This window comes from Ambystoma mexicanum, chromosome 12, assembly GCF_040938575.1.
Source record: "Ambystoma mexicanum isolate Mex_15411 chromosome 12, UKY_AmexF1_1, whole genome shotgun sequence".
In the NCBI taxonomy this organism is placed as follows: Eukaryota; Metazoa; Chordata; class Amphibia; order Caudata; family Ambystomatidae; genus Ambystoma; species Ambystoma mexicanum.
In genome coordinates this window covers 27,993,592-28,017,827 of record NC_090936.1, presented here as the reverse complement: position 1 = coordinate 28,017,827, position 24,236 = coordinate 27,993,592, and the positions used below count along the sequence as shown (strand labels likewise).

The 24,236-nt window shown below is 46.5% G+C and overlaps 1 protein-coding gene across 3 annotated transcripts in view; it reads right to left on the bottom strand.

Annotated features, from left to right (window-relative positions):
* The window catches only part of PLXNB2 (plexin B2), a 775,326-nt gene that overhangs the window by 251,003 nt on the left and 500,087 nt on the right, over positions 1-24,236 (bottom strand). For all 3 annotated transcript variants that reach the window (XM_069627846.1, XM_069627845.1, XM_069627847.1), the window contains 5 exons: positions 23,679-23,796; positions 18,663-18,765; positions 16,165-16,263; positions 11,779-11,868; positions 9,634-9,715 (listed from right to left, as the gene is read on the bottom strand). In XM_069627846.1, coding sequence (XP_069483947.1) covers positions 9,634-9,715; positions 11,779-11,868; positions 16,165-16,263; positions 18,663-18,765; positions 23,679-23,796 — 492 coding nt within the window. The remainder of the gene's footprint in view (positions 1-9,633; positions 9,716-11,778; positions 11,869-16,164; positions 16,264-18,662; positions 18,766-23,678; positions 23,797-24,236) is intronic.

Below are 24,236 nucleotides of genomic sequence, written 5' to 3'. Positions count from 1 at the left end.
ATTCCAGGTCATGCAGTATACACTACCCAGTAAAGGAACCCAGCACTGAGGTGGCATATGACTTCCAGGTCATGCAGTATACAATCTACCCAGTAAAGGAACCCAGCACTGAGGCGGCAATGACTTCCAGGTCATGCAATATACAATCTACCCAGTAAAGGAACCAGAGGACTTCCTGGTCATGCAGTATACAATCTACCCAGTAAAGGAGCCCAGCACTGAGGCGGCAATGACTTCCAGGTCATGCAGTATACAATATACCCAGTAAAGGAACCCAGCACTGAGGCGACAGATGACTTCCAGGTCATCCAGTATACACTACCCAGTAAAGGAACCCAGAATTGAGGGGCCTATGACTTCCAGGTCATTCAGTATACACTACCCAGTAAAGGAACCCAGCACTGGGCCGGCAGATGACTTCCAGGTCATGCAGTATACAATATACCCAGTAAAGGAATCCAGCATTGAGGCAGCAGAGGACTTCCAGGTCATGCAGTACAATATACCCAATAAAGGAACCCAGCACTGAGGCGGCATATGACTTCCTGGTCATGCAGTATACACTACCCAGTAAAGGAACCCAGCACTGAGGTGGCCGATGCGTTCCAGGTCATACAGTATACAATCTACCCACTAAAGGAACCGAGCACTGAGGCAGCCAATGACTTCCAGGTCATGCAGTATACACTACCCAGTAAAGGAACCCAACACCGAGGCAGCCAATGACTTTCAGGTCATGCAGTATACACTACCCAGTAAAGGAACCCAGCACTGAGGCGGCCAATGACTTCCAGGTCATGCAGTATACAATCTACCCAGTAAAGGAACCCAGCACTGAGGTGGCCGATGACTTCCAGGTCATCCAGTATACACTACCCAGTAAAGGAACCCAGCACTGAGGTGGCATATGACTTCCAGGTCATGCAGTATACAATCTACCCAGTAAAGGAACCCAGCACTGAGGCGGCTGAGGACTACCAGGTCACCCAGTATACAATATACCCAATAAAGGAATCCAGCATTGAGGCGGCAAAGGACTTCCAGGTCATGCAGTATACACTACCCAGTAAAGGAACCCAGCACTGAGGCGGCCGATGACTTCCAGGTCATGCAGTATACACTATACAGTAAAGGAACCCAGCACTAATGTGGCCGAAGACTTGCAGTCATGCAGTATACAATCTACCCAGTAAAGGAACCCAGAACTGAGGTGGCCGAGGACTTCCAGTATACACTACCCAGTAAAGGGACCCAGCACTGAGGCGGCCGGTGACTTCCAGGTGATGCAGTATACAATTTACCCAGTAAAGGAACCCAGCACAGAGGCAGCCAATGACTTCCAGGTCATGCAGTATACACTTTACCCAGTAAAGGAACCCAGCACCAAGGCGGCAGTGACTGCCAGGTCACGCAGTATACAATATACCCAGTAAAGGAATCCAGCATTGAGGCGGCAGAGGACTTCCAGGTCATGCAGTATACACTACCCAGTAAAGGAACCCAGAACTGAGGTGGCCGAGGACTTCCAGTATACACTACCCAGTAAAGGGACCCAGCACTGAGGCGGCCGGTGACTTCCAGGTGATGTAGTGTACAATTTACCCAGTAAAGGAACCCAGCACCGAGGTGGCCAATGACTTCCAGGTCATGCAGTATACACTACCCAGTAAAGGAACCCAGCACCGAGGCAGCCAATGACTTTCAGGTCATGCAGTATACACTACCCAGTAAAGGAACCCAGCGCTGAGGTGGCCGAAGACTTCCAGTCATTCAGTATACACTATACAGTAAAGGAACCCAGCACTGAGGTGGCTGATGACTTCCAGGTCACGCAGTATACACTACCCAATAAAGGAACCCAGCACTGAGGTGGCCGAAGACTTCCAGTCATGCAGTATGCAATATACCCAGTAAAGGAATCCAGCACTGAGGCGGCAGAGGATTTCCAGGCCATGCAGTACTATATACCCAGTAAAGGAACCCAGAATTGAGGAAGCAGAGGACTTCCTGGTCATGCAGAGCTTTTTGCAGAATCCCCATCTCACAGCCTATTAAACGACAAAACCTACGGGGCTTTTACTTCCATAAACAGATGATAGCTCTGCAGCACCATGGAAAGTGCAGCATGCACACTTATAAATACATCATTTCTTTAATTTCAAAATGGATTAATCTCAGAAGCTTCAATTGCATAATTGTAACATAAATCCCAAAATTGTAACTGCACTCACTTTTGCGAGATTTAAGATACACAACAAGATTATATATATCGTACATCAGCTTAAGCTACACATTGTTCGTACTTGGGTCCCTGAAGACAGTCTACGGACCGAAATGCATTCACTCCCTGTGTCTTTGGAACACACACTTTCCTTTAACCTTAATGCCGAAGTCAGGGGAAGTTTATATATGAAAAGAACACATGCTGTTGTAACAAATGTTATTTTTAATTGAATATGAATATTAGTAACATGCGTTAATACATACGGGGTCCTTCCAACTTCCTAGGTTATCCAACCTTGGACCCATTATCCATTTAGAATGTCAACACCTCAAAGTGCAAGTGAGATTTGTTGGTGACAGGACCACGAATTTAATTTAACTTATTACGAATTATGTATATTTAGTTTTGATTGTAACAAGCAGTAACCACTCACCCAATCTTTTCAAACAAACATAACATGTCGCTGATGTCCATCCCTGTGCCCGGTGGCTTCTTCGCACCAGTGGCTACGGTGTCAGCATGGAGAGTGTTAGGGAGAATTCTAAGAAATGTGCCGATTCCCTTCTACCTTAGAGACCCCCAGCTCTTTTGCAGGACTTTAGGACTTTTCATTTTTATCCTGAAAAGAGTAAGACCTTTTCCCCACTCTCTCATGTATTTCTCTTTGATTTGAACACTGTTTCTTTTGGTTTTGGAGTATGACAAACTCCATAGGCATCATCTTTTTACATTGTGACACAGAGCACCTTCAGTGAGTGACACAGGGAAGTCTTTTAGATTTCCCAAAGGTTTAAATACATTCTCTTGGTTAAACTCCTGTTTCCAAGAGCAGTGAAGTGAAATTGATTTTACTTATCTTTTGTAACTTTATAGACCCAGCACACACTATCTTACATAGGAGAGTGCTGGAGAGGTTACTTAGTATCCCCTTTGTCTACTTTCTCATGTAACTTTTTTATGTTACCCTTTCTACAATTAATGGCTGGTGGCAGTGGTTTACGTTTTACTACCATTGAGTGTTTTTACGGCGTGCTGCGTTCGCAGCTGCAGTATAGCACCCATGGGTGCCCATTTTGTCAAAATGGCCAGAGTCGTCAATTTTCACCATTTCTTGTTGGAAAGGTCCTTCTTGAGACTTACTCTGCGCGCCAAACCAGGTTTGGTCCCTTTGTTTGTCTGGTCTTTAGCGGGATTCACTGATGAAGCCCGCCTCTGGCTGCAGGCAGGAAGCAAGGGAGGTTCCCGAAACTCCCTGTGCTTAATCCCCTTGGTGTCATGCCGTTTGCAAAAAGGATTCCCTGGCGTCTATGGAGCCGATGGCAACTTCACCACCATTAGAATGTTCCACTTCTGTTTGTGATTTCCTGGTTTGTTCTAGTCTTTTTATCCTCCTGGTTCCTTGCTTCCGTATTTAACCACGCCCCTTTTCTTCAATCGGCGCGTTGTAACTTTCTTGCGTAACGCTCCGTGACCCGCTCTGTGTTACTTACTGGCTTTGCCTTGTTTCGTTGTTAACCGGTCTCAGCCCGGTGCCTCTTTCCTTTCCGTTACATTTTTTGCCATTATAGCAGTTGGCTCGTGTCTTCCTCCTTTCTAGCTTTTTGTAGCCTTCTCGCTATCTTTCTCCTTTTACCTACGTATCCTACTTAGTCGTCCCTCTTTCTTTCAGCTCCTCTGCCCCTCCCACTTCTACTTTATGCATCTCGCTTTCAGCCGATTCTCAGCTTTTCTGTCTCTTACCCGTTTTCCTTTCTTTCTTTTTGTGTCCGTGTTCACCGACTGCCTCCAGTCACTCTCCTTACGTTCGTGGTTTCCTTGTCCACGGATTCCATCCTGCCGGAATACTACATAGACTGCCTTCAGCTCCTCGCATCACGTGACCAGAAGTCCTGTCACAAGTTCCATTACCTTCCTGAAGTTAAAACCTACCTGGAGTTCAACTTACCTCGAGTTACTGTACATCTACTCTGCAAATTAACAAGGGGGGTCCTGGGAGTCCCTCTGCCAGACATTAGTCCTGGTTGCGAGAGACTTACCCAGAGTCTTTAGCTCACTATCTTTCACAGAGAAGAAATATCCTAAACATATCAGTCTTTGTCCTGCCCTGGGGCAGTCCAGCACCGAAATGCTAGGCAATTCTCCTCTGAACAAGAGTACCAACAGCATCCCCAGACACGTGTTTCGGTCTGGTTGAACCTCATCAGTAGGGAGGAGCTGTGTCTCTCTAAGAATAGTGAGCAAGGGGTCCACGTCTGGATTCCCCTAGTAACTTAGGGTGAGACCCAAAGTTACTTGCATATGCAGATTAACAAGGGGGGTCCTGGGAGTCCCTCTGCCAGACATTAGTCCTGGTTGCGAGAGACTTACCCAGAGTCTTTAGCTCACTATCTTTCACAGAGAAGAAATATCCTAAACATATCAGTCTTTGTCCTGCCCTGGGGCAGTCCAGCACCGAAATGCTAGGCAATTCTCCTCTGAACAAGAGTACCAACAGCATCCCCAGACACGTGTTTCGGTCTGGTTGAACCTCATCAGTAGGGAGGAGCTGTGTCTCTCTAAGAATAGTGAGCAAGGGGTCCACGTCTGGATTCCCCTAGTAACTTAGGGTGAGACCCAAAGTTACTTGCATATGCAGATTAACAAGGGGGGTCCTGGGAGTCCCTCTGCCAGACATTAGTCCTGGTTGCGAGAGACTTACCCAGAGTCTTTAGCTCACTATCTTTCACAGAGAAGAAATATCCTAAACATATCAGTCTTTGTCCTGCCCTGGGGCAGTCCAGCACCGAAATGCTAGGCAATTCTCCTCTGAACAAGAGTACCAACAGCATCCCCAGACACGTGTTTCGGTCTGGTTGAACCTCATCAGTAGGGAGGAGCTGTGTCTCTCTAAGAATAGTGAGCAAGGGGTCCACGTCTGGATTCCCCTAGTAACTTAGGGTGAGACCCAAAGTTACTTGCATATGCAGATTAACAAGGGGGGTCCTGGGAGTCCCTCTGCCAGACATTAGTCCTGGTTGCGAGAGACTTACCCAGAGTCTTTAGCTCACTATCTTTCACAGAGAAGAAATATCCTAAACATATCAGTCTTTGTCCTGCCCTGGGGCAGTCCAGCACCGAAATGCTAGGCAATTCTCCTCTGAACAAGAGTACCAACAGCATCCCCAGACACGTGTTTCGGTCTGGTTGAACCTCATCAGTAGGGAGGAGCTGTGTCTCTCTAAGAATAGTGAGCAAGGGGTCCACGTCTGGATTCCCCTAGTAACTTAGGGTGAGACCCAAAGTTACTTGCATATGCAGATTAACAAGGGGGGTCCTGGGAGTCCCTCTGCCAGACATTAGTCCTGGTTGCGAGAGACTTACCCAGAGTCTTTAGCTCACTATCTTTCACAGAGAAGAAATATCCTAAACATATCAGTCTTTGTCCTGCCCTGGGGCAGTCCAGCACCGAAATGCTAGGCAATTCTCCTCTGAACAAGAGTACCAACAGCATCCCCAGACACGTGTTTCGGTCTGGTTGAACCTCATCAGTAGGGAGGAGCTGTGTCTCTCTAAGAATAGTGAGCAAGGGGTCCACGTCTGGATTCCCCTAGTAACTTAGGGTGAGACCCAAAGTTACTTGCATATGCAGATTAACAAGGGGGGTCCTGGGAGTCCCTCTGCCAGACATTAGTCCTGGTTGCGAGAGACTTACCCAGAGTCTTTAGCTCACTATCTTTCACAGAGAAGAAATATCCTAAACATATCAGTCTTTGTCCTGCCCTGGGGCAGTCCAGCACCGAAATGCTAGGCAATTCTCCTCTGAACAAGAGTACCAACAGCATCCCCAGACACGTGTTTCGGTCTGGTTGAACCTCATCAGTAGGGAGGAGCTGTGTCTCTCTAAGAATAGTGAGCAAGGGGTCCACGTCTGGATTCCCCTAGTAACTTAGGGTGAGACCCAAAGTTACTTGCATATGCAGATTAACAAGGGGGGTCCTGGGAGTCCCTCTGCCAGACATTAGTCCTGGTTGCGAGAGACTTACCCAGAGTCTTTAGCTCACTATCTTTCACAGAGAAGAAATATCCTAAACATATCAGTCTACTCTGCAATCAAGACCCTACATTCGAGAGAGGTTTTTTTCAGCTTCTGCTTTTTTCCTCTCTTCTCGGTCTCTTCGGGAAGGGGCCCTTTGCTTTCCTGTTCTATCAGGGAGACAGGGTGGCTTCTAACCGCGGAAGGCCATTCCTCTTCACAAAAAAGAAGGCAACAAGGAGAAAGAGGCGAAGACACAAGTCCTCATCAGAAGATTCAGGTGAGGGGGAATGGGTGCATGAACAAAACGGTTCTGATTCTGAGAAGTCTTGTGATAAATTAGACAGTCTTGACACTTGGTTACAGGAATGCTCCCAAAGGTGATTGGCTGGCTGGCTGTCCTTGGATGACAGCCACCCTGCTGTGCGACAGCTAGGCTGCGAATGAATGGGAGTGAATTGCATAAAAGCCAAGGACTTTTGCAAGGAAGGCAGAGTCAACCACTGGACGAAGGAGTCTGAAGAAGAACTTGGCAGAAAAGCTTGCTGCAACTCCTAGACTGTTGGTTTTCCCGGTGAAGCCCTGCTGCAGTGCTGAAGCTCCGAATTCACCTCGACTAGCGAAGCGCTTCAGAGGACAACTACTGCCCTTGGGTTGGTGGGACCAATCGACCCCAAGACGAACTCGACTGGAACCCCTCTCTCGGCTGTACTTCCATTGCTGCTGCAGGAACCGAGTGCCAGGGGAGAGGAACACCAGAATCGAGTGCATCATTTTTAAGTCAGACCTGAGCTCCAGGAAGATCCTCCGGACTCCCTCGAAGCAGGACTAACTAAGCCTGAGCCACCTCAACAGAGTGCTGAAACCCAGAAGCAAGGAAAGTCCACTAAGTGTCAGAGAACGGCAGCGGTGCTATTGCCGAATAGCTGAAACCGCGAAGTCCCGCTGATCTGAACTTTGCCCATTGCTGCTGCCGAACTTCAAATCGTAGTGCAGGAGTTCCCAGACGTCCTCTCTCTTGTCCCCACGACTGAGGCCCAGGAACACCGGATCTGCAGGACCTACAACAGGAACAGAAGCTGGCTGGAAGCATTTCTTCAGACCTAAGGTACTGTAAACTACCGCTTAGCTGTGTAGCTTGCTTGCTCTCAGTTGAGACTTGCATTGGCTGCCCTTTGCAGAGTTGCTTGCACCTTTGCCCTCCACAAGCCTCCCAGTTTGTGGCCCAACAGTGATTTCTTTTTCAACAAAACACTCTATAACGTTGTGCAAGACTTTTTACTTACCTTCAAGAAGTGCCTCAGCTCCCCTAGACTTTGCTCAATTGACATTGGCTGTCCTGGCTCCCTGAAGACTCTGCTAACCTCTGACTTTGTGTTTTAACTATCCCGCAAAAAGTTATACATAACTTACTTGTATAGCTGGGAAAGGGTTAACTTACATTGCATTGGGCGGTTCCAAAGTGCTTACCTGTTTGAGAAACTTGTTAACCATTGTTTCCTTCCCTAACCGTGTACTTTTTGCCACAACCTCAGTATTACAGTTAAAGGGTAATAAGTGATATATGTCCACAGTGTCCTAGCTATTGAAGTCACCTGAGGGTGTAGGAATTTCTGTGTGCCATCCCCAAAAGGTATCTACTTACTTCACTGAACCGAATGAGTGTATTTTGAAGTGCATTTTTTATAGTTGCCAATTGCTCCCTTTAACAAAGGCTTATTTTAAAACCAACTGTTAAATACAGAAATATTTTTTTAATCAAGAAACCAAGTGTTATTTGGATACTTGTCACTGTAGAACTCCATGTTGCAACCCTACAGCTCACATTGACTCCACTTGAGATGAGCCTTGCTGCTCAGTCACTCTAGCAACTTGTGTAGGACAGACTTATACCAACGGTTGGGTTCCTATTGCCAAGAGGACAAGGCTGGTGCAGTCTCCCACAGGGTTACTGCATATAATCTTGCCTAACAGAGTGATAACCTTGCTGCAAAAAAATGCAGATCTCATAACTCTTGGCTGGGACACAACCAGACACGTTTGCAGAGGTTAGGATAGGGTTGGGCTTGTGGTCACAGAGAAGCAATCCACCGCTGGACACCGCGGTCCAACTATGCTTCCCGCAAGCCAAACGAACGCTTGGGAAGTGGGAGACTGACACATTGTTAACACAAGAAAGGCAGGAATATTACACAGATATGATATGGCATTTATAACGCGCCCATACACAAGTGTTTCAAGGCGCGACGAGGCAAGGGAGGGGGAACAGAGGGAAGACCGACAACGATCTTACTAGGCCAGATGTCATTCAGATCGCGCAAGTGCAAGGGAAGGGGGACAAAGGAGAAGTGCGTGGGCTAAAGGGGAGGGGAAAGTGCAGTACACGGCATAATAAACAAGAGAAATAAAAGAAAGGAAAGTGCGGTACATGTGATAATAAATAAGCAAGATAAATAAATGAATGGCCAGCAGGTGGCAAGTGCAGGATGAGTGCAGACGAAGTTCTGGTGAGGAGACTGTAGGGATACAGACAACAGTGCCCAGGTGCAGGGGTTGCCAGGGAGGCAGTGCAGACGAGCTTCTGGCGGGGCTTGTGCCCGAGATGAGAAAGGTGGCCAGGTATTGAGGCTCCTGGCCCCAGAATGCCTTGTGGATGATGCAGAGTGTTTCAAACTTAATCCTCACAGCCACTGGGAGCCAGTGCAGAGATTTCAGTCCTGGAGAGATACGATCCCCGGGCTTGAGGCCAAGGACAAGGCTCGCAGTCCTGTTCTGGATGAGTTGCAGAGGGCGGAGAGTAGAAGCAGGGAGATTTAGAAAGAGGCTGTTGCAATAATCCAGCCTAGAGAGAACCAGAGCTCTGGAGACAGTGAGCTTCTGGGGGAAGGAGAAAAAAGGAAGAATACCTCTGAGGAGGTGCAACTGGTAGTGTGACTTCTTAGAGACATCAGAGATGTGGGGAGAGAGTGTGTGGAGTCGAAGATGACCCCGAGGTTTTTAGCCTTGCAGGTGGGAGCAGGAAGGGGGCCAAGAGAGGCCGGCCAGAGGGTTACAGGAAAGGAGGGAGTGGGCATGCCGATGAGGAGAATCTCAGTCTTACTGGCATTAAGGCAGAAGTCATTGGCGGCACACCACTCCTGGATAGCGGACAGTCAGAGATGAGGGACGGAGAAGAGGTGGCCGAAGGAAGCCTGAAAATGAGCTGAGTGTCGTCCGCATAGCACTGGAAGTTGGGGCAGAGAGCGGCAATGCGGTGGGCAAGGAGTGCCAGGTATTGGTTGCACAGCCAGGGAGAGAGGTTAGACCCCTGGGGGACACCACAGGTAGAGAAAAAGATAGCAGAGAGGAAGGACCCAAGTTGGACCAGATCACAAACACAGCTGCAGACTGGGCTTACCATCCAACTTGCTGTCAATATTGCTGTCCCCCACTTTGATGTAGAAGTTGAGCGGCAGTGTTTCGCTCCCGTTGTAGGAAATCTGAAAAGCACAAGACAGCACCATCAGGAAAACTCTCAATGTAACAGATCATAACAGATCACTGCGTGAATCCATGGAGATCCACCCAGAATCCCACCCTGCATCAGTCTTGTAATTCTGCAAGGCGAACAGGAATGGAGGGGGGCTTCATTATTGGAGACTCGTTTTAAGAGCACAGATTTGCCTGTCTGGCAGCATGTACCCCTTATGTAGAACATCACTAACAGAATGACCGTTTCCTTTATGGCACAATGAGGTGTGTGCCACATGTGTGAAGTGGGATTATATTCTGTGAAGATTAAGCGATCCATCGCATGCTCTAAATACATTTGACAAGAGTTTTGGTAATTAATACAATGAGCCAATAAAACCTCAACTAAATTGTGGGTTTCACTCCATTCCCCCACCCCCTGGAGAAGCAAAAAGTCTTACAGAAACTAAACACACAGAATATGGCTCAACAAGGTGCAAGCTCGTGGGTGTGATCCTATCAAGGGCATACAAGTAGATCAGGAAGAGGTCAAATGACATTCCAAAAAGTTGGCAGTAGATAAAACCATATTAAATGCATTGGAAAAATGACAGCCTGGAACAGGAAAAGTTTAAGGCAATAGTTAGGACTCTTAAGGCCAGAAATGTGCTCTATGTTAAGGACACAGAAAGGAAGATTGTGGCAGAAAAAGCATGCAGGTGGAAACCTAGGTGTCGGCAGCACAGGTTGTTTTATGTTGATTTATACCATACACCGCTGCCACCCAGGGGCAGTCTGCAGGACTAAAGCACTGGGATGCCGAGCCACGCGCCCTGCATCGTTCCACTCTACTCTCTGCAATGGTGCTCCTTCCCGATCAATAATTAAACACAACCTTCCCCTAGGAGAACGTTTTACTTCATGCTATCCACAAATGTAAGTTACTAAACAGAAATGTTCAAAGCAGTGCTGCTGCTCCCTACTTATATCTTATCAAGAGAGTAAATCGCAGGATTAATGATTCAAGATGAAGCTTCACAAGTACATTAAGCGCATTTAGAATCGCCCAAAGCTGAAGTGCTGCCATTGCTATTGCATCCAGGAATCTAAAATGCTTCAGGCAAATTCAACAGCGGAATTCTCATGGATAGGTGTGGGACAGGCGGGACAAGAAGCTCTGCAGAACTCCTTAGGCGCCCAGATGTTCAATTTGGTCCAAAACACTGCACATCTGTACCAAAGGTGTCGACAATGTGGAAAAACATTACTCCAATCTTTGTACAACTCGACCCACCATTTTGTAAAATATGACCCATAATGCAGTACTATAAGCCCGCAATGATATACGTGTACCCCCACACTGAATCCTGCACTGCCCAGCTTCACCCCAACCCCCCAAAAACACTACATGGTCAGCCCCATAAAGCGTTCAAGGAAGGACTTCTATGGGGCTTGGTTTTCCAGCGCATAAGCGCAGAGGATGATCGACCTCCACATAGGAGTTGAATCTTCATGCAGTCAGGCACTGATAATGCTAGGCATTAGGTGGGACAGCAAGGGGAAACAGCACTATGGCCTCAAAGCAAGTGGCGAGGGAACCGCACACGCGCAGGATTGCTTTTGAGAAGACCTCTGCCTGAAGCATGGGGTAGGAGGACTGGTAGACTTCCCAAAGAACAGGAGCAGCAGCTGAGAAGCGGAAGAGTGGCTCACTAAACAGAAAAACTAAACTGGACGAATTCTGCATCGCATCGCACAATCCTGGGGGAGGAAAGCGGCAGGGTTACTTTCTGGGGTGCAAGTGAGTTTCCAGTCAGCAGACTTGCACCTGAGGTTGAGATTTAAAGAGGCCACTCCCAGCAAAGACACAGGCCACCTGCAGGGATGGCCTTCAATTCCCACTTCCCTTCAGGAGGGAAGGACTGGAGCACCAATGAAACCCCTTCCTCTGTCACGGATTGCGAAGAGCTCACCTGAATAAAGGGATATGGGAAGCTGGCACACAAGACATGCAGGGGGAAACTTAGCCAATGCTTGGCACAGGTGCACGCTTGAAAGCATGAAACGGCGCAACACACATTTGAATCGTTACCTCTGGAACCTCGAACGAGTATGTTTCACCGTCTATTTCAACATCTCGGGAGATACGAAATTCTTCATTTCCAATCGTGAAGGTGGACCCCTGTAACAGATAAATGGGGCAATGAGCGCTCCTGCTTCAGACCTCACACACATACGAACGTGGGTACACGGGAGAGTAGACCTGGCAGAGCACAGGCTCACACTTCAGATAAACAACAGGTATACGTTATGATATACCATGAAAGCAGGCAGAATATACCCACAGAAAGGGCAGCTGCTCTAGAACATGCCACTTTAGTAGAGGGGTCTCCATGTGTTCCACGACCCCACACTGTCAGGGAAATTCTGCACAACCCTCTGGTGAGGGCTGTGTAAAAACCGAACCCAGGGTTCTGCTACCTGTGGCTCGCCTGATCTTTTGGACTCTAGCTCCCATGAGCCATCTCTATGGACTATGCTGGCTAGGGACGATGGGAGTTGTAGTCCACACCAACTGGGGAGTCACAGGTTGCAGACCCAAGATCCACCCTGGAAATACAACCGCTTTTTATTGAAAAGGTAAAGGTAACACCAGACTCTCCAATGGTAGCTGTAGCGGACGGAGGAAGGCTGGCAGAGGAGTAGTTATTCCAAATGGCCGTCCCTGTAGCAGAGCAGTCAAGCTTACACAACAGAGGGAGGAAGGCTGGCAGAAGAGTAGTTATTCCAAATGGTCGTCCCTGTAGCAGAGCAGACAAGCTTACACAAAGGAGGGAGGAAGGAAGGCTGGCAGAAGAGTAGTTATTCCTAATGGCTGTCCCAGTGGCAGAGCAGTCAAGCTTACACAAAGGAGGAAGAGAGGCAGGCAGGCAGGAAAGTAGTTATTCAAAATGGTCGTCCTAGTGGCAGAGCAGTCAAGCTTACACAAAGGAGGGAGGAAGGCAGGCAGGATTAGTTATTTCAAATGGTCGTTCCTGTAGCAGAGCAGTCAAGCTTACAGAAAGGTGGGAGGAAGGCTGGCAGAGGAGTAGTTTTTCCAAATGGTGGCCCCCAAACACCCTGCCACGAGCATATTGAAAAATATACACTTATTACTAGGTCTCACCTATCTATGTGGTCAAAATAATAGCTATGGTTAAACAGAACTCATTAAGCATAGTCCAGTGATAACAATAATGGCCAGTTAAGACCCAACCTTGACCCTTGAATTCAAGCCCCACACCCTTTGGCAGACACTATACATATAGAGTTTGAGAGATGTGAAGAGACGGGAACAATGGACAATATAAAAATGCATGAATGCCCTCATATTCAAGACCCACTTTGCCTCAGAGATTTTAGTCAATTGATTGCGCCCAAACTCTAGTAGAAAGTAATACAAGTAACACGTGCCCACTACCATAGCATTTCGGTGCTGGACTGCTCAAGTGGGCGGTAGGCAAATGGTTATTCCTCCTTTATGAAAGGACAGTGAGCTAAAACATGTGGCTGAGGACTTCTTCAGTACCTCTCCCACCTAATGTACTTCTGGGAACCATACAGGGACCACTGTACTGTATTTTTTGTAAATCTGCTACAGTGCATTCGCTTCATTCATCATGTAAATTCTTGTATATTATTGTAAATTGCGTTCACTACAGCTTTGCATCCTTTTTTGTAAATTCCTCTCTGCTGTACACTTTAACTTCCTTTATGCCTGTACTATACTCACTCCATTGATGTACATTATAATCTCCTGTATGTCTGTATATTATTCATACCATGTATCTAACCAGCTTCTCAAGTTAAGCGACTAGCTACCCCAGGGTTCAGCACGCTATAAAAGCAAATAAAACAAAAACAAACTTGGAGTGGGTACAGTCCCACAGAACAGGTTATCATGCATTGTTGTTTCTTGCAGAGTGGCGCCTTGACCTCATTTTGTATGTAAAAGGAACTTGGGGTTGGTCTCCCTAAGTTACCTAGGGTTATCCAGACGTGGACTCCTTGCTCACTAGCCTCAGAGAGGCACAGCTCCACCTCACTGATGAGGCTCAACTAGGCTGAAACGCATGTCTGGGGTTGCTGTTGGTACTCTTGTTCAAAGGAGTATTGCCTGGCATTTCCCGACTGGACTGCTCAAGTGGGGGGGGGGGGGAGATAGACTGATATTCCTCCTTTGTGAAAGGTCCAGTGAGCTAAAACATGTGGCTGGGGACTCGGAGTGGGTACATTCCCATAGAACAGGTTATCCTGCCTTGTTCTTTCTTGCAGATGGGCGCCCTGACCGCTTTTTGTATGCCCACTACTTGAATAGCTCCTAGAGAAAGGGAACCAGGGGTGCTACAAAAGTTCATGAAACACTATAGGTTAACACCAGCCATACACTGAAGGTCATAACACCTGTATTAAAGAATGATACTCCGCAGCCACTATAACGAAGGAATCACGTACAGCAGGATTTGGGCTAGTGTAAGCGACTGTCAAACCACGGTTGAAGGGGACCTGCAAATCCCAACGGGCATGGAATCCACCCACCTCCACCCCCAACCCCCCCCAACCCCGAGTGTCCGTAACTCTCGAAGAACTCACCAACCCAGGGCCAAGAGGTAGGTACTGTCAGTGGCAATGCCCAAAAAGATGACTCGGGAATGGCAAAACATCCCAGTGAGTTAATGTCTACCTTTGCAGGTCAAGATGCAGGATCCGGTCACCCAGTGCCTTAAACCCTGGACCAACAACGATCATAACACACCCAGTCTGCCTTCGCAGGAGTGGGACCTTCCAGCCAGGGGTGAAAACAAAAGCCAAGGCGGCCAAGGAATGTGGAGGAACCTGGCCAAGCTGATTCTGGGGGCTCATAGGACAAGGCTGGGCAGCCAGCTAGCAGAAGACAATCCCACCATGAAGACATAGTGCAGGCGATCCAGGAGGTCCCTAACGAACAGAGGACTAATTAGTGGTGTCCCATAGCCCTTGTGGACGGCAGCAGCTTCTCACCCCAAGGCGCACCACCACGGCAGTAAAACAGAAGCAGCAGTATGACGACACAGCTACTGTTTCGGCAAGGAGATCCCTGCTCACATGACGTGGACCAAGGGGGTGCGAGGACAGCCTAGGAAGGACATCCAGAAATGAAAATTGAAGCACGGGGAAGAACACAGCACCCCGCTAGTATGGGCAGAACTGGTCCTAGAATCTTCCAGCAGGTAAATAAAGCTGCAGAATCCCAGTAGAATTGAGGCAAGGTTGGGGATTCTCCTCGATCACGATGTATATTGCCCGGTCTATTGCCAGGGAATGGGCAACAGCATTCCAAACCACAATAGAGGGTACAGGTCGGGGTTAAGATGAGCACATGCATGCACAGCGCCCATGCCTGGCCATTTATAAACAAATGGCAAAGAGCAGGACCAAAAAGGTAGAATGGGCTACCAATAATGCAGTCATTCTGCTTGCCTCCCTGGGTGCCCAAAGGCAAATGAGCTTACATCAGCCTGCTCCCTAAAACCAATCTAGCCTGATAACTAGGGCTGTTGGGTACGCTGCTCAAACCCATCTGGAGAGCTAAAGGTGGCTGACCCTTGCTTTAGGATAATAAGCTGTTCTATACAAGTCTGCATTCATGATATAAGGGAAGCTGCAAGTCAAGCAATGGGCAGATGGGAAAGGGGTATCATGTTATCACTGCAGTATAAAACAGTGACAATAGTGGCTCTGTACTTATGGTCCAGTGTGCGTTAACCGTAGGGCAGCACTTTTCGATATGGTAATAGGTTTGCCAGCATTTAGCGACGTGGCACAAAACTGTGACGTTTATTGGGAAGGTTTCTGACGATCTGTGAAGGAGTGGGCACATTTATAGGGAGGTTGTGAACATTTGCATGTACCTTATAAATGTCAGTTGGGAATGGTTGCTCTCACTTGGAGCCGAAACTGCTGCAGAGATGTGCACTAAATTTGTGTGAGAAGTTGGAGTCTGGTTCCAGTAGCACAAATTGCTTGATGAGGTAAAGATCCATAGAGTTTGAAAAAAAAGTGAACCTCACACACTTACTTACATTTCATGGGTAGGGTCTGCAGATAGTGTACTGACAGAAATTCATATGCGAAATAAATTAATGTAGTTCGCTGATGCAGGGCTTACAATGTGGTCCTTCTGAAGCCATCTTAGAAACTTGAATTATATGTAGCAAAACCCTTGCAGTTCTCCGCTGTTCTCTCTGGTCCTCTTTCTACCTCCATCCTCACCTCTCCTGCTCCACCAGCTTTCTCCTCCTCTTCCTAATCGGCTATCCGGGCCTTCCCCTCCCTTCTCTGCCCACACTGTCCGACTCGCGCGCCCCCCTTTTCTTTTTTTTTTTTAAATGTATGCACATGCCTGAACGATTAGCTGACAGATTTACTGAATGCTTAAGGGTTTGTCAGATTCATTTACCTGCTTTTCCAGATTCTTCCCTTTAAATGTGATCCGTCTTCTATAGTCTACCGGTATAATGGCGGGTACGGGATCATAAAACTGCGGACAGCTTTCTTCCTGCAAAGAGAAACCGAGATGTATTTTTTTGTTTTGCGTTTTAGAAACTGGCTTGTAATGTGCAAAACAAAAAGTGTACACTTGCTTTCTCGTTAAAAATAAAAAAAACACAAATGGTTAAAATATTGGTATTAGCATAATTGACCTAAAACATTTGATTGACTTTTTTTAACCTTTTTTTAGCCGTCACGTTTAATTATATATATATATATATATATATATATATATATATATATATATATATATATATATATATATATATATATATACATATACACATATATACACACGCACACACACACATATATACATATGGGGGTGGGTAAGGGTATAGATTAGGTTGAGGGAAAGTGTGGGGGGTTGCGGGAGTGTCTCCCCCCGCATTTTAGACCGAAAAAAAGGTAAAATAAATTCAATCAAATGTGATTAGGTCAAAAGTTTAAATATTAGCTCACCTGTAAAAATATTCTACAAAAAAAATAGAAAAAAGTAAAACGCAACTTTAAGTGACATGCATGGTCATATGTTCGGGACTATTGGCCCTCACTCTTTACTGCCGATGTCTAGTACTACTATAATAAAACTCCTCAAATATTTAAGACCAGCCGGTGGAGTGGAGATTGGAATCTGCAATGGCCCCCTTAAAATCAGAAAAACAATTTGAGTCACCTCCTGACCAGATCCTAAAACCACCAACATCACACCCAGTTAGTGCACTTTGTCAATGCCCATCGAGTGTATGGGGTCAAAGACCCATTCCATATAGAAAGGGCGAATGGGGGAGGAGACGAGTGTGGGCATGACTATTCCTGGGCGAGCAGCCGTCATGGAGGACGTATCGGCCCAGTGACACCATCTCAACTTACTGCTCTCTTGTTCTGTAACATTTCCACCTCACTTTGATCCCTTGAGTCATTTCTTTGATGGGATCTTACCTAAAGGGGTGACGGGAGGCATTTCTTAGAGGGATCGATGCCTTTAATTGACCTGTATTGTTTCCATAGTAACCGTTTATTAAGGCATCTATTCCAACCCGTGACTTTCCTTAACTCCAATACTAAGCACAAGATTCCACCTTCAATGTCCAAGAGTGCATTATATTGTGGGACCTTCAAAATGTAACGATTAATGCTCTTGCATGAGATCCTACCAATCAGGAAAACTATCACACTTCAACACACTGCAGCAATACTGCAGTTTTATACCAGGCCCAGTAGCAGCATTTAGAGTTTACCTAGCTCCATAAAGTCCACTGGCAGCAGAGGCATCTCAAACTTCTTGCTACCAATAACTGGTTTTCAATCAACTGATCAGAGCTGTGCAGTAGCTATTATCGTTCTGCGCCAAAGAAACCAATTTATTGAATGTTCTTGGTATTATAGAATGTAGGAAGCCGCAGCAGTGCACCAAGGCACACTGTGAATGCCTATATGGGTTAACGATTAAGGGAAATCGTCTGCGTGCTATATCGCTTCTAAATTTCTATATTGTTGGATACCGAGATATCCATGGATTATCAAATAGTACCCCATTAGTTGGTCACATTGGTATTGACACAAACCCACACAAATCACAATATAGATAAACTGTATTTGCATTTTTAAAAAAAATATGTTAATAAGAGGCCGTAGTGCCAGGTATCCCGTAGCAAGTACCCTGCGCCAACACGTGTTTCAACCTTCCGTCTTTGTCAAGGCAAATACATTAATCCACCAATGTTGCCATTAATGCTCAATGAAAAGTCGAATCACATTTTTGTCCATGTAGTTGAAAATAAGTTACTTGTCCTAATATATTGTCCATAATGGCATCTAACCTTTCAATTATCTCGCTACCTATGCTGGGCCTTAGGTCTGATATATCTCACTTTATTCCCAATGCCAAGAGGCGTTGAAGTTCTGGAGCATGAACCAAGATCTAGAATCAAGCTTTCGGATGCCCCATGTGTACAAATTAACTGAAATACCTTCCCACTAAAAAAAAAAAATCATGGCACGTGTAAGGATGTGCTTGAAATATCTGCTGCACACAAGAGAAATGTAGTTACGATTTGACCCCAACATGGCGTTTGTGCCATCCAAATCTGAGTTCGCACTACGCGTCCGCCTGTAGATTTAACGTTCAGAGCGATTGGAACGAGCAAGTCTCACTTTCTGTCCAAGTGCCACAGGTACTGAAGCTCATGTCAGGAATCACGACTGGCTTTTGGCATCCACAGTTTCACCATTTAAAATCAATGAACACAAGATGACAACAGTTCAAGTCCGAGTAAGCCCGGTAGAGCCAGTGCTTGGTTATCGAGCGCAATGGTTGCAGGCAGTGGAACGTCCTCTTTAGGATATACCTAGCAGCAATTTTTTATTTTTTTTAGAAAAGGACACCAATTCATGCACCCTTACCATGTTTTGACGAATTGCATTTTCTTTCTCATTCGACTCTTCACATTTATGGAGGCTGGAATCCCACTGGCAGTTCCACTGGCTGCTCACACAGGAAATGCACCTGAAAGTAGCACAGTCGAGGCAGATCAGGATACACAAGCTCCAAAGCTCACTCTCCCTCCCTCCCTCCCTCCCTCACAGTAGATACCTCAAGTCATTGATGGAAATGGTTCTAGCAATTGCCTACTTTCAAGAGAAGTTGCGTTAGCCAATATACAGAGAAAACAAGGTTTATTCTTGAAGGAAACCTTAAAAGCATTAATTGTGAGTAATACTTATGTAGTGAACAAACTGGCCAGGCAAACTGTTTTTTTAGTTGGAATTGTTACAGCACTACTTCGAGATGTGGTACATACATGTAATTATGAACCGTGAGCCCCTGCCTTATTCGAGGGACATCTAGTGGGATGAACACAGGGGCCACGGACCCCCCAGCGCTAGTTATGTTAACACCATAGGAGGTTAAGGGAAGGATCCCCTGGTCACCCTTACTTAGCCCCATCACTGGGCAGGAGAACGTTGCAAAAATTCTACTGGCCCTTAGGGTGCCTTGCCAGGAGATCTGCCACCTCACGCAGGGAAGTCCACCATCTCTGCAACCGCTCTGAAGCACTGACAACACTTATCACGTGGTCCGCGGATGCTCGCTCACATGAACAGACTTGCGCAGATAAGAAATCAAAGATGGCGGACCGGTTTCTTATAGCCATGGTCAGGCTGCCACTTTGATTACATTCTATACACAAGACCTGTGAAACCATTTTCACAGCAGCCAATCACCCATAAGCAAGCACTAATAAGGAGGTACACAATCAGGATGGCTCAAGGAGAAGAGCCACCAGAATATAAAAGGTGCAGTCCAGGCAGGTGGGTGTCAGCAGTTTGGGGAAGGAAGTTGTGGCAGGAGTTCAGAGCGAGTTACCCATTCATGAAAGAGGCTTTCAGAGGAGTTTTGAGAGAAAGCTGCAGGATAAGAGGAAGCTATGCAGAGGTTGTTGAGGGAAGATATTCAGAGTTGGCAGCAGGAAGAACTCTGGAGGTGGCAGTAGAAGGACATACGGTGGTGGTAGCAAAGCAGCAGAAAGTAACATGGCCAGTGAGGTGGTAGCTAGTGAGAACAGGGAGGAACGAGACGGGACACATACCACAAGGCCCTGAAGGTGTTAAAGTAACAGTGAGATGGAACAAGCACACAGTCTTTTGTTTAGGAGGATCAAGATGAGTAGAGAGGCGGTGAAGGGGGGGAAGATATCAAGACCCTAGGGAAGGAAGGTCACCTATAGATCAGAGAGTGAGCACTTGCCTCACTGAGCTATCTTGCCCACAATTAAGCACCCTGCTATTTGTATTTCATACATTTCCATTACACTCAAATGTGTGTCGGAGGAGGGATCTGAATCCTCAATTCTGAGGCCCATTCTTTGGTTTAGGAACAACTCCTTCCTTGCTGATCTTACTTGCCCACCAACCTAGCTTATTCTTACTTCTTGCAGCCTAAACTGTCCTGGAGCCTTGCGGGCTTGCGTTGGAGCCATATGTATTCTTCAGTCATTCTCTAGTCCAACCAACTACTTGAAATCAGTTGCAAGTAAAGTAAACAGCAATGTCCTCAGCCAACGTGGGCTTAACATTCTGTTCGCTGGTAACTGAAGATGCACCAAGTTTAGGCCTCATTCAGAGCTTGGCAGAGTGGCAAAAAGAAAGTGGTGGTAATGGAATTACCATCCCTTTTGCCAAAATCCGAGTTTGCCTTGAAGCACCATGCTGGAGGTAAATCCTACACCCTACCATTGAATAATCAGCAGAATTATCACCAGTGGTAATTTCGCCGAAATCCCTCTGTTATCCTATGAACTCCAAAAAATCCCCACAATGGGGTCTTACACCACCTACCACCACTTGTAATCCGGCGGTCAATCTGCTGGACAAAGTGGCAGTAACAGTAATTCCGTTTGGTGGTAGTTTGGCAGAATTACTGCTGAACTACCGCCAAACTCGTAATGAGGGCCTTAGTCTGCGTCCTAAAGGGATGCGCATGAAGTGCCTTGCTCTATTACTTCCAGCAAACCTCAGGGGTGCTAAACCAGCCGTTAAGAGAAATATGGCTCCCCAACCATGGATTGAAATTCCTTCATCTGTGGAAGCTAGCAGTCGCAGGTCATTAGCTGCTTCTCGTCCAAAACAAGCACTTTAAACCAACTAGTGAAATGCGCACTAAAGCAAACCCTTCCAAACTGTTTCAGGTTATGTCTCAATAGTCGCTCATTTCCTTTTTCCATGTAGTTCCATCTTTGGTTTCAATTTTTCATCTTCCTGTTCGCTATGTAGAGCCTGTCCTTTGCTCTTCCACCTCTGTTCTAGACATCCAGGAGTGACTAACCCACCGAAATGTACCCAATCTTGGACTTTGCCAAGAAGGCCCATTTCCAACTCTACCTCCTCAGGGGCAGCTTCCCTTTCCTCACTTCCCCCCAGAAGCTCAATGTCACCAGAGTGCTGGTACTCTGCAGGCTGGACTACTGCAACAGCCTCTTCCTTAATCTACCTTCTACTATTCGCCCCCTCCAGCTAATCCAGAATAGGGCTGCAAGATTTATCCTTGGCCTCAAGCCCAGCGACTGCATCTCTCCAGCCCTAAAATCTCTGCACTGGCTCCCGGTTGCTGCAAGGATCAAATTTAAATCCCTCTGCATCATTCATAAGGCTGTCTGGGGCTGGGGACCATGCTATCTGCAACTTGCTCTTACCAAATACTCTCCTTCCAGATCCCTCCAATCCTTTGGCTCCAACTCACTGCTTGTCAAGCGCTTCTTCAAGCAGAGAGTGGGTGGCCGTTCCCTGTCATCAGCTGGCTCCCTCCTGTGAAACAGCCTCCCCCTTTCTCTCCATCTTGAGCCGATCTGCGAAAGCACCTCAAGACATTTCTCTTTTCCTCCTCCTTCCCTCTCTCCCGTCCTAAAACCCACAGTAGCTGGGATTGGTGGTCTGGGCCCTTATGTGTCCGTCGGGGTCCTGGGCCTTCTGTCTGATCACCCGCAGCATCCACCCTCCCCCTGTACTTGCCTTCGGGCACTGCTTGGCCTGTGCTGCCTCACAAGCCTGCACTTATTGATGGGCTAGGGACCCCACTTCCATCCAGCGGTCACTGCCTGGCACTTACCTGTTGCTTGAGCAACTGGCTCTCACACTTAACTATTGCCTTGCAACTACCTCCCTTGCACTTCACTCCCAGATGTATCCTCTAGCACTTACACTTTTCCTCCTCTGCCTTCTCTCGCCACTTGCACAATCCAAATGTTCACAAGGCCTTGTAGGACTGCTTGTTTTTATGTATTTTATTCCGTTGTCTTGATGTTGCCCTGTAAGCGCTTTGAAACACCATTTTCTTGATGTGTAAGCGCCTTACAAATGCCCAAATAAATAAATAATCATAGAACAACATCTAATGCATACCATCAAAATGCACCTAAAAAACGAATCGTCGTCAACCACAGCCGCCTCTTTAAGATTCACGATCTATGCAGAGATTAAATAGGTTTGAAGGACCATACATAGACAGTCGTGCCATTTTATAATATTTCAATAAACTATGAATAGTAAAACGTCCATGAACTGAGCTAAAGCACGAGCCAGCCTTCAGTCAAGGAAAAAGCACAGGATTTCGTGTGCACCACTGAGAACTCAACTCTTTGCGTATGCGTTGTGCTTGTAAGAAGCTTAGCGTGCTGGATAGGCATTCTGTTTGTGCATGGCAGCAGGAATTAGTGTGCAGTTTGCTGTCCTAATTGGAGGGTTGAGCAGATGGCGGAAGCCTGGATTATTCTCAAGCATACTTAAAAGAACATGGCTACAGTGAAAATGGTCTCCTAAGCACATAAGAACTAGGTACACAAACAATCTCTTGGAGGGCCATCACATAGAATAATTCCCAGTGAATGGGGGTGGGGGGCAGAGGTAGGGTGTGTGTGTGTGTGTGTGTGTTGCACATGTTTTTTGTGGTGGTTTTACTGGAATCATTTTTTTTCCATCATGTTTTAGTGCTACGATGCCCATCCATGGTATTCTTTTCACGAAAGAAAAACACCCGAAAACGAAAGGACAATGCGACTAAAAATAAAAGATTCATGAGCATCAAGCCGTGCTTGGCTTGCTGCATTGGACGGTGGCATTCTGTGGAAAGAAGCAGATGGTTTCTTCATTGCAATCACACAGCGTGAAGTGCTGCAGACGAATGCTGCACGCTACACCACACAAATCTAATATCGACGCCGCAGCCGCATCCATCCTTGGCTAATTCATCAGTTCAAGGTGTAACCGGTAAATCTCGTTACAAGGGATCTTCGCCACCGCAAACTTCACATGCTTCGACATTTTGAGATTCTTCAACCTGTAGCCTTCCATAATTTTGAAATCTCCCCAGAGCCTCTGTCGCCTTCCATTACCACCGCCCTCCCAACCAATCCCTCAGCCCTATTCTTTCAAACCAGGAAGTTTTTGAGGAGTCAACATTTTGAAACTTCTGGATTAACCACGCCTCACATTCACAGGGACGTGATGAGGAAAACCAAGATGGACTTTTCAACTTGCAATTGGCCACCATTTCACTTGGGCTTTTAGACAAAGGGGCAAGCGCATTTAGGACATCTTGAGGCAGTAAGATCACAGGTGTCTCAATTCTGGAAAAATTAGGATATCCAGATAGGGATAAAGAACTTTCACAGCTCTTCACATTTCCTTTGGGAGATGTGACGAAGCGGCTGAAAGTAGAGGTGCCCGCATGCCATTTCTCAGATATCCCTCTCTGGAAAACTCTTCAAACCACAATAGAACATGAGGTTATTTGCTACACTCTACAGAACAGCCGGACGACAGCAGAGATTAGCAAATATTAACATAGCAAGTGTTTGCATTTAGGAGACCCTGGGTCTAAAGTAGTTACTTTAGTTTAGACAATGTAAAACGGAAGATACTTACGGAAGATTTTTCGAAAGATGCATTGCAGCTTGGCAGTCATAAAAAGGATAAGTGCCAGATGTGAAAAATATTTTTCTTTCTTGGTTGAAGCTTAAGCTTACAGAAACTAAAATATGATCTGGAAAAGAGAGAAAGGACTGCATAAGTATTGAACTATTGCAATTCTGGAAACTCTTAATGCAACATCATCACATACATTACTCCAACGGCTTAAGATGTTTCAAGGGTGTTTATTCTTGCTTACAAAGGTCTAGTGGACTTAGATGAAAATACAGCAAGATTAGTTTTAACAGTACTTTGGATGTTGGCGCTGGGGCCATCCCGGTCTCTCTGGTCTCCCTTGGGCCCCCTCCACTCTAGCCCAGGCATTGGTAATCCTGGTTAGTGCTAGGGCTCGGTAACACAGTTAGGTAAGAATTTCTTATCAATGATAAATCTTCCGGACCCGTGGCAACCCCAGAACATTTTGTTTTATTGGTAGATTACTTTTCTCTATACCTCACAGTGAGTGTGAACCTTTTTCCACACTCGCAGATCCTTTTACTCTTTTTATTGGTG